The sequence below is a fragment of the Phyllobates terribilis genome, unplaced genomic scaffold, assembly GCF_046119375.1.
Source record: "Phyllobates terribilis strain yellow unplaced genomic scaffold, ASM4611937v1 Scaffold_7__3_contigs__length_470593459, whole genome shotgun sequence".
Classification (NCBI taxonomy): domain Eukaryota; kingdom Metazoa; phylum Chordata; class Amphibia; order Anura; family Dendrobatidae; genus Phyllobates; species Phyllobates terribilis.
This window is the reverse complement of record NW_027362767.1, coordinates 198,443,360-198,458,314: the sequence shown is the minus strand read 5'-3', so window position 1 is coordinate 198,458,314 and position 14,955 is coordinate 198,443,360. Positions and strand designations below refer to the sequence as shown.

General features: G+C 45.6%; 1 protein-coding gene across 2 annotated transcripts in view; it reads right to left on the bottom strand.

The window, feature by feature from the left end:
* Positions 1 to 14,955, bottom strand: part of FAAH2 (fatty acid amide hydrolase 2) — a 69,890-nt gene that overhangs the window by 18,774 nt on the left and 36,161 nt on the right. For both annotated transcript variants that reach the window (XM_073639649.1, XM_073639650.1), the window contains exons 4-7: positions 13,755 to 13,874; positions 5,523 to 5,658; positions 3,461 to 3,578; positions 1,630 to 1,749 (exon numbers count right to left, since the gene is read on the bottom strand). In XM_073639649.1, coding sequence (XP_073495750.1) covers positions 1,630 to 1,749; positions 3,461 to 3,578; positions 5,523 to 5,658; positions 13,755 to 13,874 — 494 coding nt within the window. The remainder of the gene's footprint in view (positions 1 to 1,629; positions 1,750 to 3,460; positions 3,579 to 5,522; positions 5,659 to 13,754; positions 13,875 to 14,955) is intronic.

Sequence of the window (14,955 nt, the reverse complement as noted above, 5' to 3'; positions counted from 1 at the left end):
TTGCATTTTTATTTAAAGGGTATGTACCAAGTTATCACTTATCCATAGGGTTTTTATTTGCTGTTTGCTGGGGGGGCTCACTTCTGGGAATCGGGTATTGCAGTGCCCCATGTGAATGGATCGGCGATCCAGCATGTAATACACCGCTGCTCCAGTGGCGCCCCCCATCCAGCTTCTCCGTGCATCGTACTAGATGGCTGACAGGTCTCTCCCGTGTATGTATATATCAGGACAGACCTGTCAATCACCGCAGCGATGCGGGGAGAAGCCGGCCGGGGGCAGCGTCGGACCAGTCTCATCTGTCCCTATAGTCACAGGCCAGATCTGTAAACGATGGTTTTTCTTAAACGCTGGAGCAATCGTGCAGCCAGGATCGGATGCACGTCGTGCCGCCAGGATCGGATGCACGTCGTGCCGCCAGGATCGGATGCACGTCGTGCCGCCAGGATCGGATGCACGTCGTGCCGCCAGGATCGGATGCAGTCGTGCAGCCAGGATCGGATGCAGTCGTGCAGCCAGGATCGGATGCAGTCGTGCAGCCAGGATCGGATGCAGTCGTGCAGCCAGGATCGGATGCAGTCGTGCAGCCAGGATCGGATGCAGTCGTGCAGCCAGGATCGGATGTAGTCGTGCCGCCAGGATCGGATGCACGTCGTGCCGCCAGGATCGGATGCACGTCGTGCAGCCAGGATCGGATGCACGTCATGCCGCCAGGATCGGATGCATGTCGCCCGTGGTCTGTGCAGCACAAATCTGCCAATAGGTTTCCTTTAAATCATATACATAAAAAAAGCATATACAGAATGGGAGGAATAGAGCTAAGCAACAGTACATGTGAAAAAGACTTAGGTATACTAATAGATCATAGACTGAACATGAGTCAACAGTGTGATGCAGCAGCAAAAAAGGCAATTACAATTCTGGGATGTATTAACAGAAGCATACAGTCTAGATCACGTGAAGTCATTATCGGTCTTTACTCCTCTTTGGTCAGACCTCATCTGGAATACTGTGTACAGTTTTGGGCACCACATTTTAAAAAAGACATAGACAAACTGGAGCAAGTTCAGAGAAGAGCGACCAGAATGGTGACCGGTCTGCAAACCATGTCCTATGAGGAACGGTTGCAGGATTTGGGAATGTTTAGCTTGCAAAAAAGAAGACTGAGAGGAGACTTAATAGCTGTCTACAAATATGTCAAGGGCTGTCACATTGTAGAAGGATCATCTTTATTCTCATTTGCACAAGAAAAGACTAGAAGCAATGGGATGAAACTAAATGGGAGGAGACACAGATTAGATATTAGAAAAAACTTTTTGACAGTTAGGGTGATTAATGAGTGGAACAGGCTGCCACGAGAGGTGGTGAGTTCCCCTTCAATAGACGTCTTCAAACAGAGGCTGGACAGACATCTGTCTGAGATGATCTAGTGAATCCTGCTTTGAGCCGGGGGTTGGACCAGATGACCCAGGAGGTCCCTTCCAACTCTACCATTCTATGATTCTATGATATTTCATTGCTGTAGTTACATAACTCACTACAATATCAAGTCAATAGCGTCACCAATAAATCCAGTGCATATAATGACATTTATATACATTTCACTCCTAATACTAAAACAGTATTTACCTGCCCCTCATCACCATCAGAGGACATGGCTGCCGACCAGATCTGGAAGGAGTAACGCAGGTTGTGGATGTGGATGGGCTGCACGCTCACTCTGAGCTCCGCTTCCAGATGTTTCACCACCTGCAGAATCAGAGACGTTTTACTTTTTTTTTCTTTTAATCTTTACTAGATCTGTTATTACAGAAAAAAATAACTGTTTCACATATTTCAGAAATTACTTTGCATACATATTTTCCCCAGTCTGGTATACAGTCTTTATATATATATATATATATATATATATATATATTACTCTTGATGAAATAGTAAGCATGATTTACTTACCATTTCATCAAGAGTAATATATATAATGACTGTATAGCAGATATAAGGATTCCACTTTGATTCTTAAAGGGAATCGGTCACCAGCTTTTTACCACCCTATCAGAGCAGTAAGATGTAGGAGCGGAGACCCTATTTCCAGCAATGTAGCACTTTTTGGGCAGCTTGCTGTGGTTTTGATAAAATCAGTTTTCTCTGCTGCAGATCCAGCAGTTCTCTGAATGCTGAGCTCTGTATAACCCCGCCCACACCCCTGCCAATCAGTGATGGGGGCGGGGTTATACAGAGCTCATGAATATGGAGGACTACAGGCAGCAAGACTACTAGTCCTCTAGTGATAATATCCTGCTGATAAAACAGCGATTTTATCAAAACAGCACTAAGCAACTCAATAAGTGTGTTAAGAGATAGATTTCAGAAGACGCACATGGTTAAGGCCTAACAGAGTGGCTGCACGCAAACAGTGCCATCTGCTAGTCAAATATGATAGAGAAAGGAAAAGCAGGAAGAAATACATTGGCAGGAACTTAAGAGTGAAGTGCATGTTCCCTTGGGAGAAGAGATTGGAGGAGATGGCGGGTCAGGTGACAGCTGTGGCTCAGTTAATAATTATAAAAGGCCAGGGAGGGCCGAGAAGGGGAGGAGTCGGCACTTGGATCTGTAGCAAGATGAACGTGCGGTGCAGCAGAGTTGGCATATAGTCAACTTTATGAGAGACCAAATCTGAGTAAAGAGAGAGACCAGACCTGGGAGAGACCAGAGCCGAGCGAGAGAGACGACTAGGCCGCAGTAGAGACACGTTGGGGTGAGCCGTCGTGTAGAGTAACCCACCAGTCCGGGACTTGCAGCCTAGTAGATAGCATCATCAATCCCCCTGTTAGGGCCTGTGTGACATCTTGTGTTGTCTAGAGAGTGACGGCGGTGACGGGCCCAGTAGTGACAGTGACGCCCTTTACGTTGGGGTATTAGGACTGAGACATCACTGAGGATATCAGTTATTTAATGGTGATAATAGAATAGAGCGTAAGTAACATTGTGTCACTATGCTGCTCATCTGAATTACTGGAGTCTCCTTGTTACATAACCTGTTTCATAGTCCCCAACTGCACTGCCCCTTGATATTGTGCCGCAGGCCCCCCAGTAATTGTGTCAATCAAATAAATAGTTGTTGGTTTATTACCACTGTCTCCTCATTGTCCACGCTGTTGCATCCGCCGTGTACCCATTAACAAGTGACAGATTGCTGGAATCAGGGTCTCTGCCTCTACCTCACGCTACTCTCAGATTAGGTGGAATAATCCTGCTGACAGATTTCCTTTACACAGTAATCTAGTGCTCTAGTAATACTTGTTAATGCAGGATTTGTACTTGGCAGGGTGGGTCTCCATCGCCCGTACATCAGACGCCCCTTCTGCTCGTCCTGCAGGACATTTCCATTCTTCCACTCTATAAAGTTAATAGTTGTAAGACAAGACGGTCTCCACATAAGTGCTGGCAAGAAGCTGCTCACCTTCCTTTGTGCTTGGACTAATTCTTCATCCACCGGAGACACAAACAGACAACCCCCATCGTTCTCCATGGAGAAATACTTCAGACTGCGCAGGGACACGTCTTTATTAAGAGAAAGCCTAGGAAAAGAATAATGGTAAAATAAACAGCGCCCTCCTAAAGAACTGGCAGCAGCCAGTACTGCACATGGAGACGAGAAGTCATAAGACAAGATTTCATGTCAAATTTAGACAATTACATTGTCGCCAACATTCCTGGGGTTGTTGAAGCTGCTCCCCTAATGCTCCGGACCGCCCCAACACTTGAGCGCCTATAGCGAGCATGTCATTTCAATCACTGGGACCCCCGAATCCGGAGACAGAGGAGGCAGCGGTTCTGTGCCCCCTCCCAGTTTCTTCTTTGCACCGGTGTGTTCCTGGCTCCACTTCAGTACATGGCCAGGAGCCTCATTCTGCCAGAAAGAAGTGTCAATTCGGATTTATCGAGGACCAAGCGGAAAAGAGGAGACACATCCGACTGTGATCACCGGGCCAGCTCGATCAGCAACGCCAGTCTATGGGGCAGTGAGGAAATCAGAAGACATCCAAGTGCAGTCCGACTTGCAGACTGTCAGATAGGAGAAGGTGGAGAAACTTTTTTTTTTAAATTTTTCTCCACGTAAGAGAAAAACCGATGACACTAGGACCAGACACTGATCAAAACACTGATCAAAGATATTGGTGTTTTTCTCATACATGGAAAATACCGACGTCTGAACGAGCCCTTAAGCGTCATGCACAAGGCAGTGATTTTCTCAGAAAAGAAAACCGGTGCGAGTTTCATCAGAGTTTGGTGAGTGTCTGGTCAGAGTTTCATCAGTTTTTATCAAATAAAAGACACAAAAAAAAAAGTTTCTCCACCTTCTCCTATCAGTCAGGGAGAAACAGAGCAGGTTTCATCCGAACGCTGGCAGATTTCTTCATGGACCCATAGACCTGCATTGCTAATTATGATCACTCAATGTCTCTGAGATTTTGTACAGATCACTCAGTCCACGAAAAAAATCTGACATGTGAACAGCCCCATAAACGGTCATAAGTACAAGTGCTATCCGTAATAAAACAGCCCCCGTACGAGAAAAAACAACGTCCTCAGGAGCTGAAATTACCTGCAGGTCAAGCGAAGATCATCCATATCAGTGACGGTCTCTGCTCGCCCTGCTCAGACAGGAGAAAGTCCTAGCATGAGGGAGCGGAGCAGAGACAGTACCGGAGTATGGATCCTAGCTGGACCCGCACTGCTCCAGGGTGACAAAAGCACAATACAAACGTTTGTTGTCTGCTAGAATTGCAGTTCTAATCAGCTATTACGGGGAACCTGTCACCGGCCCGAGACCCCCAAACCAGCACTAAGTATTTATTTGCTATCATTATACCCTTGCTAAATAAAAAAAGGACCATTCCATTGTCTTATAAAATATTTTTTTAGCATATCAAGTAGTCACAGCGCTGCAAGCCTGCCCTGCACTGACTGGCAGCCAGTTCTGCACTGCACAGTCGGCTATCAGTCTGAGGCGGAGGCAGTCCGTGTCCGAGGCAGTCCGTGTCCGAGGCAGTCCGTGTCCGAGGCAGTCCGTGTCCGAGGCGTGCTTATAGCCGCCACTCCAGTGTTGTGAGCCTAAAACCTTTTACAGGGGTAAAAATTGTTTTTCACTAAATGTGTTTTATTCCTTTTATGAAACTAGTTGGGAAGCAGAATAAGCGGATCTTAGCAGGCGGTGGATGAGCACATTTCTGTGTCCAGTGAAGCTTCTCGGTTATTCCTGGGATCATAATGAGGTCTGACTTCTTCTATGCCGAGATATAGAGCGAAGCCACGCACCATTTACTGGAAGGAAAAAACAGACTTTCTGGCATAGTCGCGGCTCCTCCGTGTCCTTTTGTTGATGCAGTACATTAACTTTTATGTGAATTAAAATGATCATTAGCAATAGTCTGCGCTACCATACAGAAACTTCTCATAACCATCGTTACATCCTAATACATTTTGAAAGTTCATGGTGTGAATAGGAACCTCTCACTCACTTTTCAACACCCTTCCCAGCCATAACTTTTAGGACAAGTGGGAGATCTACTGCATATCTACACATTGGGCCAGTGCCCAAAAGTTCAGTACGAGAGCCATGAGCGTCAGGAAACTGACCATCGTTGGGAACAATACCTGTTGGCAAAAAAAAAAACAATTACTGACAATCAAGGTCCCTTTTTCTTTTTTAATTGCTTCCTTTCCTTCTTCAGGGTCTCACTGTTTTCACACCTTTGTGAGACTTTGTGCTTTTTTAGCTAGAAGATCCCACTATATGGGAGAAAGGAGGACTACGTGTGTGCAGCAGATGAACACAGGAGAGATCTGTGCTGAAATCTTAGTTCATGCCCAATAAAGTTATATAAGAAGCAACATAAGATGGATTCCTGTGTAGTATGAAGCAGTAGACCGAGGAAAGAAGCAGCAGCAGAGGTAAACCCCTGAATATATACTATGGACCAGTGACTACAAAGCCATAAAGCAGGAGAACTGATGGGTCCACGCTAAATCCTGTAAATCTGAGAACATTTTACCATTCAGATGCGGTGGAGAATCCGCTCCCTTCACAACTTGTATCTCACCAGATTTTGTTCTCGCCCTAAAAAATTAAAGGTAGAACCCACATTGCTGTAATACTGATTGATTTGCTAATGTCGTGGATTGGAGAAAAGTCTTATCATTTCATCTACTGTCATTTCTTGCAATTAAGTGACCCAGTTATTTAAAGGACAAGCAACCAATGAGAGACAGCAATGCAATTGGAGACACCTTGTCCTCTAAATGACTGGGTCACTTACTTACCAACCACCCCTGAGGAAGCATTTGTGAAACGTGCGTCGGGTGTTGGTGGGTGAGTATGGTTACAATACAACAATATTTATTAATACCTCCTATATTTAGCTGTGGGCTGAATTATCCCTCTATGTATTTATGTAGGCTCTATCTTTATATGCATTGAGTGACTTGTGGATTGTTGCATCTATATTTATTTATAATTATCTGCCGTTTTACTGTTATAAACTTGTCACTCTACATGTATCCATATAAATGATCAGGGCTCCCCATAGCACTCACCCACCACTATGTCTGTGTGTCTCCATCTTGGAATGTTCTTTTATGAATTTTTATATTTTTCACATTGTGTTTAATAAAGATGATTAACTTTTATTTTTCTGATGTGTGATTACTATAGGTCCCAGCACGTTTTTTGTTATTGGTATTCTTATGTATTACAGTACAATTTGGGAGATTATACCCTTACGTGGGGTTACATTTTGGTGATTTGTAACTGATTTAGTCAAAAGGAACTTGTCACTAAATTCAGGCTGCCCGAACCAATAGTCTTCAGTCGGATTTTCAACTACATTTTCTGTGAAACCCCCCAGCATTTCAGAGGAAGACGTACTGGCTGAGTTCGTGCAGCCGGGGTCTGATCTATGTTGCCTGTGGTCTGGGCAGCAGGTGACAGGTTCCCTTTAATTCTACTGCGCTCCGATGGTCTCCACTAGACCAGAAGTGATGACATACCGTCAATCAATCACCTGACACCTGCAGTCAGTCAGTGGCCCTGTTAGTTAGGTGGTTACAACATTCATTTCATGGTACAGCGTTGGAGCAGCAGCACTGAAGAGGTGATGGCTCCATGACCAGAACGGCTATTTCTTTTCCCTCACGACAGGGGTGGGGAACCTGAGGCCCATGGGCTGTATATGGCCTTGATGACGTTTTATCCGCCCCCTGGACAGATTCCCGAGGACCGCAGTGCTTGGGCCGGCAGCTGTCCTTTGATGGCCGCTGGCCCATTATTTCTTCTCACTCTGTGAGCACACTCAGCGTTCACTACTGAGAACTGAGGCGCGTGCAATGAAAGATTACGTCCCAACACCAGTGCAAGCGCCAGGACGTACTTTGTGGGTGCAGTTAGCGCACAATTTGTACGGCCCTGAAGGACGGTATAAATATCCAAATGGCCCTTAGCAGAAAGAAGGTTCCCTGACCCTGCTTTACAAGAATAGCCACTGGCAACTTTAATACTGGTGTAAAACCATTTTAAATGTACTCTCTATATTTTATTATTGCCTAAATTACTGTAAATGCAGTAATATACTCCCTGATCGCCGTCTTCTCCAGCTTCCAGCACCGCTCCGTTCCTCTTCTCACTCACGTGACTTCCTTTTCAACCTGCTTTCTCACACTGCACTCTATGCGACCCAGAAGTCAAATTTACAATCAGGCTCCATAGACTTACATCGTAAAATCTGCACCCAGCTCACACATAGACCCCAGTGTAAGCCTGGAGTAGAAGTCATGTGAGTGAGAAGAGGAGCGGAGCGGCACTGGAAACTGGAGAAGACGGCAATCAGTAATTACCACACTTCACTACATTACATATTTACATAGGCTTAGGCAATAAATATCTCAAAAGTGACATGTCCACCTTATGCCCAGTCTGTAATATTACAGCAGATTCTTGTTCCACAATGTGCCATTTACAGTCATCTACCAATAATCGCGGTGATCACAACGTCAGCTGATCTTCACCTTTACCCCATTGTAAAACTTGTTCAAAGTGATATGCAGAATACATATACAAGAGTCTGCCTGTGATATCACTCACAGATACGGCATAGCCAGTGTTATAAAGGACAGGAGCTGCACCTCAACTAGGACCTTTCACCAGTTTCCTCATGTTAAACTGGCCACATCATGGAATAGTGGCTGCAGAGATGAGGAAAACATTTTTTTTTTTTTTTTCTTCTTTCTGCCACAGAAATATTAGCTTGTAACATTGACACTAATTTATGACAAGTCCAACTGGGCGTCACCAGAGATTCTCCTTGGGGGGCTCTTTGTCCCCTGCATGACACTGACCAATCAAAAGCAGAAGGTGTCATACAGGGGAATAAACACACCCTGCTTTCAGCCCTGATCTCTGTAGTGCTGAGTGTGATTACAAACACTTCCATATCGCCTCTCAGAGCAGTCAGTGTGGGGTAAGGGGAGTAAAGCTGAGCAGAGTGCTATTGCAAGCACTTCCAGATCTCCTCTCAGGACAGTATCAGTGTGTGGAGAATAAAAACTGTAGTTGCAGAACTGATTGCGATGACACTCAGCTCTGCTGTATTCTGTCTATACCCCACTGACTGCTAGTAGATAGATCTGGAAGTGTTTTTAATCACACTCAGCTCTGATCTAAATTACACAGTAGCTGCAGAGATCAGGGCTGTCTATCATTATATTCAATAAATATATTCCACTATATAAAGTTCTCTATACAAATTGTGCTTATAAGTTTGATAAGGTCTAGAGGGTGGAGGGGTGCAATAGTAGACACAGTCGAATAGGATTCCCAGCAGAGCTCTGTGTATATTAGGTTCCAACATCTATCGGCATAAAATGTTACTTAATGATATTTCGGGGGAGGGGTGATGGGCATGGGGACTTGTATGGTCGGGTGTATGTACGGAGTGTATAGATGGGATTTCTTAGTTGTTGCTGATTCTTTCTATGTAACTACATTATATTGATCTGAAGTCAGACATTGAGCTGGCGTCAGTGGACATCAATGATTCTGATGGTTGCGATTGTTAATATTTTCATTGTGTTAAAAAAAAAAGCCCTCTTTAAAAGGTATGTTTTCCGTTAGGTTCCCTTAAAAGCTGACAGGGGACTATACACCTTAGATGACCAGTCTGAGGAACGTCTCTCCCTATGTGCAGAGAAGCCCCAGGTTCCGAGACAGAGATAGATCAGGGTCTACAGCAGCGACACTGAGGAAACCTGATCATTCTCACATGGGTAAAACAATAAGACATGGTGGTTGGGAACTCTATTGGAACAAACATTCACAGGTACAGACTCCTTGTAGCCAAAACTGCACAGAAAAGCATTGTGACATTTATCTACTAAAAGCTCTAAAACCTTTTCTGGTCCAAGGGCCACAATATCACATTGAATCACTCCCAAGGGCCGCAAGTGAACTTAAGAGGGTGTGAAGACCCGGGGTCTTCCGTGGGCATAACGCTACTCAGACAACACAGGGCAAGGGTAAAACAGCGTGGCAATACTTTATTGAACCACAAAGCGGACAATAAACACATAGAACAGTCCCAGCAAAATACCCAAGATGGTACAACATAACACAGTCTCACCCTTCCTTCTTCGCCCGCCTGGGATAGAACAGCTGCGACTTTGGAGACTTCCAGGACCAACTACCTCAACCAGTGGCCCCCCGCTTCTGACGGGCCCCCACAGAGAGGAGGCAGCGGCAAGCTTAGCAAGCTAGCGGTCCATCAAGGTACAAGGCCAGGAGACCAAAGGGTCCCACCCTGGCCTCTCCGAGAGTTTCCATAGGGCCAGGAGACTGGTGGGTCCCTCCTGGCAACTCCAAATGTCTCCATGGGTTCTAGGCGACCGGTGGGTCCCTCCTAACAACCCCAAAACAATATATCCATGGGGCCAGGTGACTTCTTCAGCCTCTCCTGGACTCCCCAAAATGTATCCAAGTCTCTCTGGTGGTAAAAGGGAATCTGTCAACACTTTGGAGATATCAGACCTATACTATGGGCATACAGGGTATAGAAAACTAAATCTATACATACCTGTATGGCCATAGTAGAGGTCTGATTGCAGAGAAAAGCACTTTAATCAATTCTATTTTGAACAGGCTTGGTGTCCGGGGGATGGGAAGAAATCCCCGCCTATGTGCTTATTATTTCCCAAAATCCCTGCCTATATGCTTAATTATCATATTCCCCCTCCCCTGCACATCACAGGTCCCTGTGACGTGCACTGTGCTCCCCTGACTTCCCGAACATGTGCAAAGTACCGCTCACATAAAGCACGCTTTGCTTCATCCCGGCCCCGTCTGCCTCTGCACTGCGCCGCAGGGTTCTATTGCACAGGCGGCGGGGGAGTCACTGTCACTTTCCGGCGTCTGCGCAATAGAACTCTGTGGCACAGTGCACAGAGAGACGGGCCGGGATGAAGCAAAGCACGCTCTATGTGAGCCATACAGGTATGTATAAATTTAGTTTTCTATACCCTGTATGCCCATAGTAGAGGTCTGATAACTCCAAAGTGGTGACAGATTCATTTTAATGGAGCAGATCCGTATCTTTCCAGTCAGGGCCGGTACCCTTAGACTAGAATCATGTAGAATACAAATCCATAAGAGGTAAAAGGTGCAGGGCTCACCTATCATTGTTTGAGATAATCTATTTACATAGTTGGTATCACAGGGGCTCTTGTAAATACACATGATTATTTCAGAATCAAAGAGCAGATAGCATTCAGGGTTATACAAATAATAGTGTGCGTTAATCAACTAAAGAAAAACACAGATTAAAGAGTCAACATAAAAATAATGGTGTGCTGCTCTTGCCATCAGAAAGTACGTCTGGCATAATTAAGATTTTACTCTGTATCGTCACATTGCTCCCCCAATCTTAATTAGCCAAATATGACAGGATCCCAATCATCCTCCACTTATTGGAGACAGTACATCAGCATGTCCTTAAGCACAGACATGAATGTAAGAGGTCTCACCTTCATTTGAACAAAACTTTGCATCATCCAGTTTCCTCGGCATATTCCATGTCTTCCTAGCAAATAAACTCCAAACGTAATTGAAGAAAACAGACTGGTATCCATTGTGTGCACAAATGCAGTCCTCTGCATCCTGAGGTTCCTGAATTAAATCCGATGAGTGTCGGTGGCCTGGTTTTCAATCCGTTGAAGCTGGCACAGCTCCTGTAGTTGTAGTTTCTTGCTGCTGCTTATATCCTCTCCGGTCCTCCTCCCGAGGCCGGGCTGGTGGGGTTGGACATGGTATCATCCGAAACCCGCTGTGTATGTCTCACCTATGGACTGCTGGGTCTGTGTACATGCCTCCCTGGTTATGTAGCCCTTTGGATGGTGCGTGCTAACACCTGTCCCCTGCAGCTCCCCCAGCTCTGCTGGGCTGAGTAGTATCCCACCGCTGCCACCAAAATGTGAAGACCCATCTTCCGTGTGCGTAACGCTACTCAGACAACACAGGGCGAGGGTAAAACAGCTTGGCAATACTTTATGGAACCACAAAGCGGACAATAAACACACAGAACAATCCCATCAAATACCCAAGATGGTACAACGTTACACAGTCTCACCCTTCCACTGGCCCACCTGGGATAGAACAGCTGCGACTTTGGAGACTTCCAGTGCCACCTACCTCAACCAGTGGTCCTCCGCTTCTGACAGGCCCCCACAGAAAGGAGGTAGAGCAAGCTTAGGAAGCTAGCAGTCCATCGAGGTACAAGACCAGGAAACCTGACCCGAGGGTCCAAATCTGGCCTCTCCGAGAGTTTCCATGGAGCCAGGCGACCAGTGGGTCCCTTCTGACAACCTCAAATATCTCCATGGAATCTATATGACCGGTGGGTCCCCTCTAGCAATCCCAACACAACATATTTATGGGGCCAGGCGACTTCTTTATCCTCTCATGGACGCCCCAAAAGTATCCATGGTCTCTCTGATGGTTAATGGAGCAGATCTGAATCTTTCCAGTCAGGGCCGGTACCCTTAGACTAGAATCATGTACAATACAAATCCGTGTCTCTTTAGATGCCATGCAATCTACTTTCCTGAAGGATGTCTCACATTCTCCTTCCAAAGTCCTTCTGACTCTACTTCAAGTCTCAATTTTTTTCCAGCACTAGACATCCCTGTTTATATTTACATCTGTGTGAGGTCATCAGGCACAGGTAAGAGGTAAAGGTGCAGGGCTCAACGATCATTGTTTGAGATAATCTATTTACATAGTTTGTATCACAGGGGCTCTTGTAAATTCACATCATTGCTTCAGAATCAAAGAGCAGATAGCATTCAGGGTTATACAAATTATAGTCTGTGTTGATCAACTAAAGAAGAACACAGATTAAAGAGTCAACATAAAAATAAAGGTGTGCTGCTCTTGCCATCAGAAAGTGTCTGGCATAATTAATATTTTATTCTGTATCGTCAAAGAGGGGTATTAGCATCTGGGGCCCTCCATTGTATAGGTCTTATAGAACCACCTGTAAAACTCATGTAGATCTTTCTGGAGTAACAGAGGGGTAAAGACCCCGATCTCCTAACACTTATGGGTGACTGTGTGCCCCCTGGCTGTTCTCTGAAGGCAGTTTACACAGATGGCCGCACACAGGCAAACATTTCTGTGACCTTGTGGTTAAGGGCCACACAGACCGGCCACACATGGTCATGCACCCTGGCTCTAAAAGAAGACGACACCAGACACCGGGGGCATAACTATCAATATCAGCACACAGCCTGGGCGGTCTCATACGCTTCAAGCTGTCTGATAACACTGGTGCATCATTACACCGTCCAGGTAGACTTACTGCATGCCAAAAATGTATGCTTAAACTTTGGAGCATGTTTTGGTGCCGGGTGCTGAATATCGGACTATATCCCATTTCTGCTAAATCACGACCCTTTGTGGGGAAGCCTCGGCCCCTATCAGACAATGCGGAGGAAGTGTCCAAAACACAAATACAGTGCAAGGAATGAAGGACATTTCTTGCACAGATTCTGGCATATTTGGCATCACAAATCTCCCCATGATTTTGCAGTCCTATGTATTCATTAGGAGCCCCCAGACGCCCTCATCAGCAGGCACGGACAGGCCGCGGTGCGGATGTTGCAGACACAGCAGCCTGTCAATCACCTGAGGGCAGCGAGGGGAGGCGAGCGCTCTGCTCATCACTGCACCAAACTATGTCCTCAGCCTCCGGGAACCAGAAAGCCCAACATCATTCTGCTGCTTTATCTATAGGAATCCGCGCCTATAATCATACATGAGGCTGACGAGCCCCTTCACACATATAGCGAAAATACTTGATCTGATGTAATAAACAGTTGTGCTCAAAAGTTTACACACCCCGGCAGAATTTTTCCTTTCTTGGCCTTGTTTCAGAGAATATGAATGAGAACAAAAAAACTTTTTCTCCACTCATGGTTATTGGTTGGGTGAAGCCATTTATTGTCAAACTACTGTGTTTTCTCTTCTTAAATCTTAGTGACCTGAAACCAGGCCAAGAAAGGAAAAATTCTGCCGGGGTATGTAAAATTTTAAGCACAACTGTATGCAAACCACAAGCTCAAGAATGTGAATACGTTGTCATAAAGGACGGCATTATTATCCATTATTATAATAAAAGACATCAATTCTGTGGGAAATAAAAGCCCCTCACCAGAAGTCGGCTTGTGTCCATATATCCCATTAAAATACGCCGGCATCCTTATGCTGCCACCGATGTCTGAGCCAACGCCAATGACCGATCCTCCGGCAGCGATGATGCAGCCTTCTCCTCCTATAGACATGAAGGGACAGATCAGCAGAGAACAAAAAACCGACAGCTAAAATGAGAGTCATATAATGAGGTGATAAAAAGATCCTAGTTACTTACCGGTAACGGGATTTTACAGAGCCCATGACAGCGCCACCTGAGAGAGGGTATCCGCCCACCAAGGACAGGAACCTACTGAATAAAAAGGCGGTACCTCTCCTCCGCATCAGTTTTTTGTTTCAGAGCATGAGAGGGCCTCCGAAGACAGGTTAATACATAACCACCACCTCAACATATGTACTAAACAACTTAAAAAAAGTGCACACCACAGTGATAAAGGGGAGGGAATTAATAGGGTGCTGTCATGGGCTCTGTAAAATCCCGTTACCGGTAAGTAACTAGGATCTTTTCCCCTTCTCCCATGACAGCACCACCTGAGAGATTTATAGAGATTAAATACCAGAGGGAGGGATCACCGCTTGCAACACCTTCCTCCCAAAGGACAGATCAGTAGAAGAGGAAAGGTCAAGACGGTAATGCTTGTAAAATGTAGCAGGGGATGACCAAGTTGCCGCCTTACATATAATGTCGATGGGCACATCCGCCTTCTCAGCCCAGGAAGCAGCTACCGCTCTGGTGGAATGGGCCTTCAGGTTCTCAGGAACCGGCAGATTGCTAGAAGAGTAGGCTAAGGTAATAGTATCCCTGACCCATCTAGCTATGGTCCCCCTTGTAACCTTAAGTCCTTTCCTAGGCCCCTGAAAGGATATAAATAAAGCGTCACTCTTTCTCCAGGCTTTTGTCACTTCCAAATACTGGACTAACACCCTCCTAACATCTAAGGTGTGAAGCTTATATTCCTCAGAATCCCTAGGATTAGGATAGAAGGAAGGGAGAGTGATTACTTGCGTCCTATGGAACTTGGAGGCTACCTTTGGAAGATAGGCCGGGTCTGGTCTTAAGATTACTCTATCCATACATACTTGAGTGAATGGATGGTTAACGGATAGTGCGTGTAAGTCACTGACTCTACGAGCTGATGTCAGGGCCACCAATAGCGCAGTCTTTAAAGTTAAGATTTTTTCTGAAACTTTCTCTAAGGGCT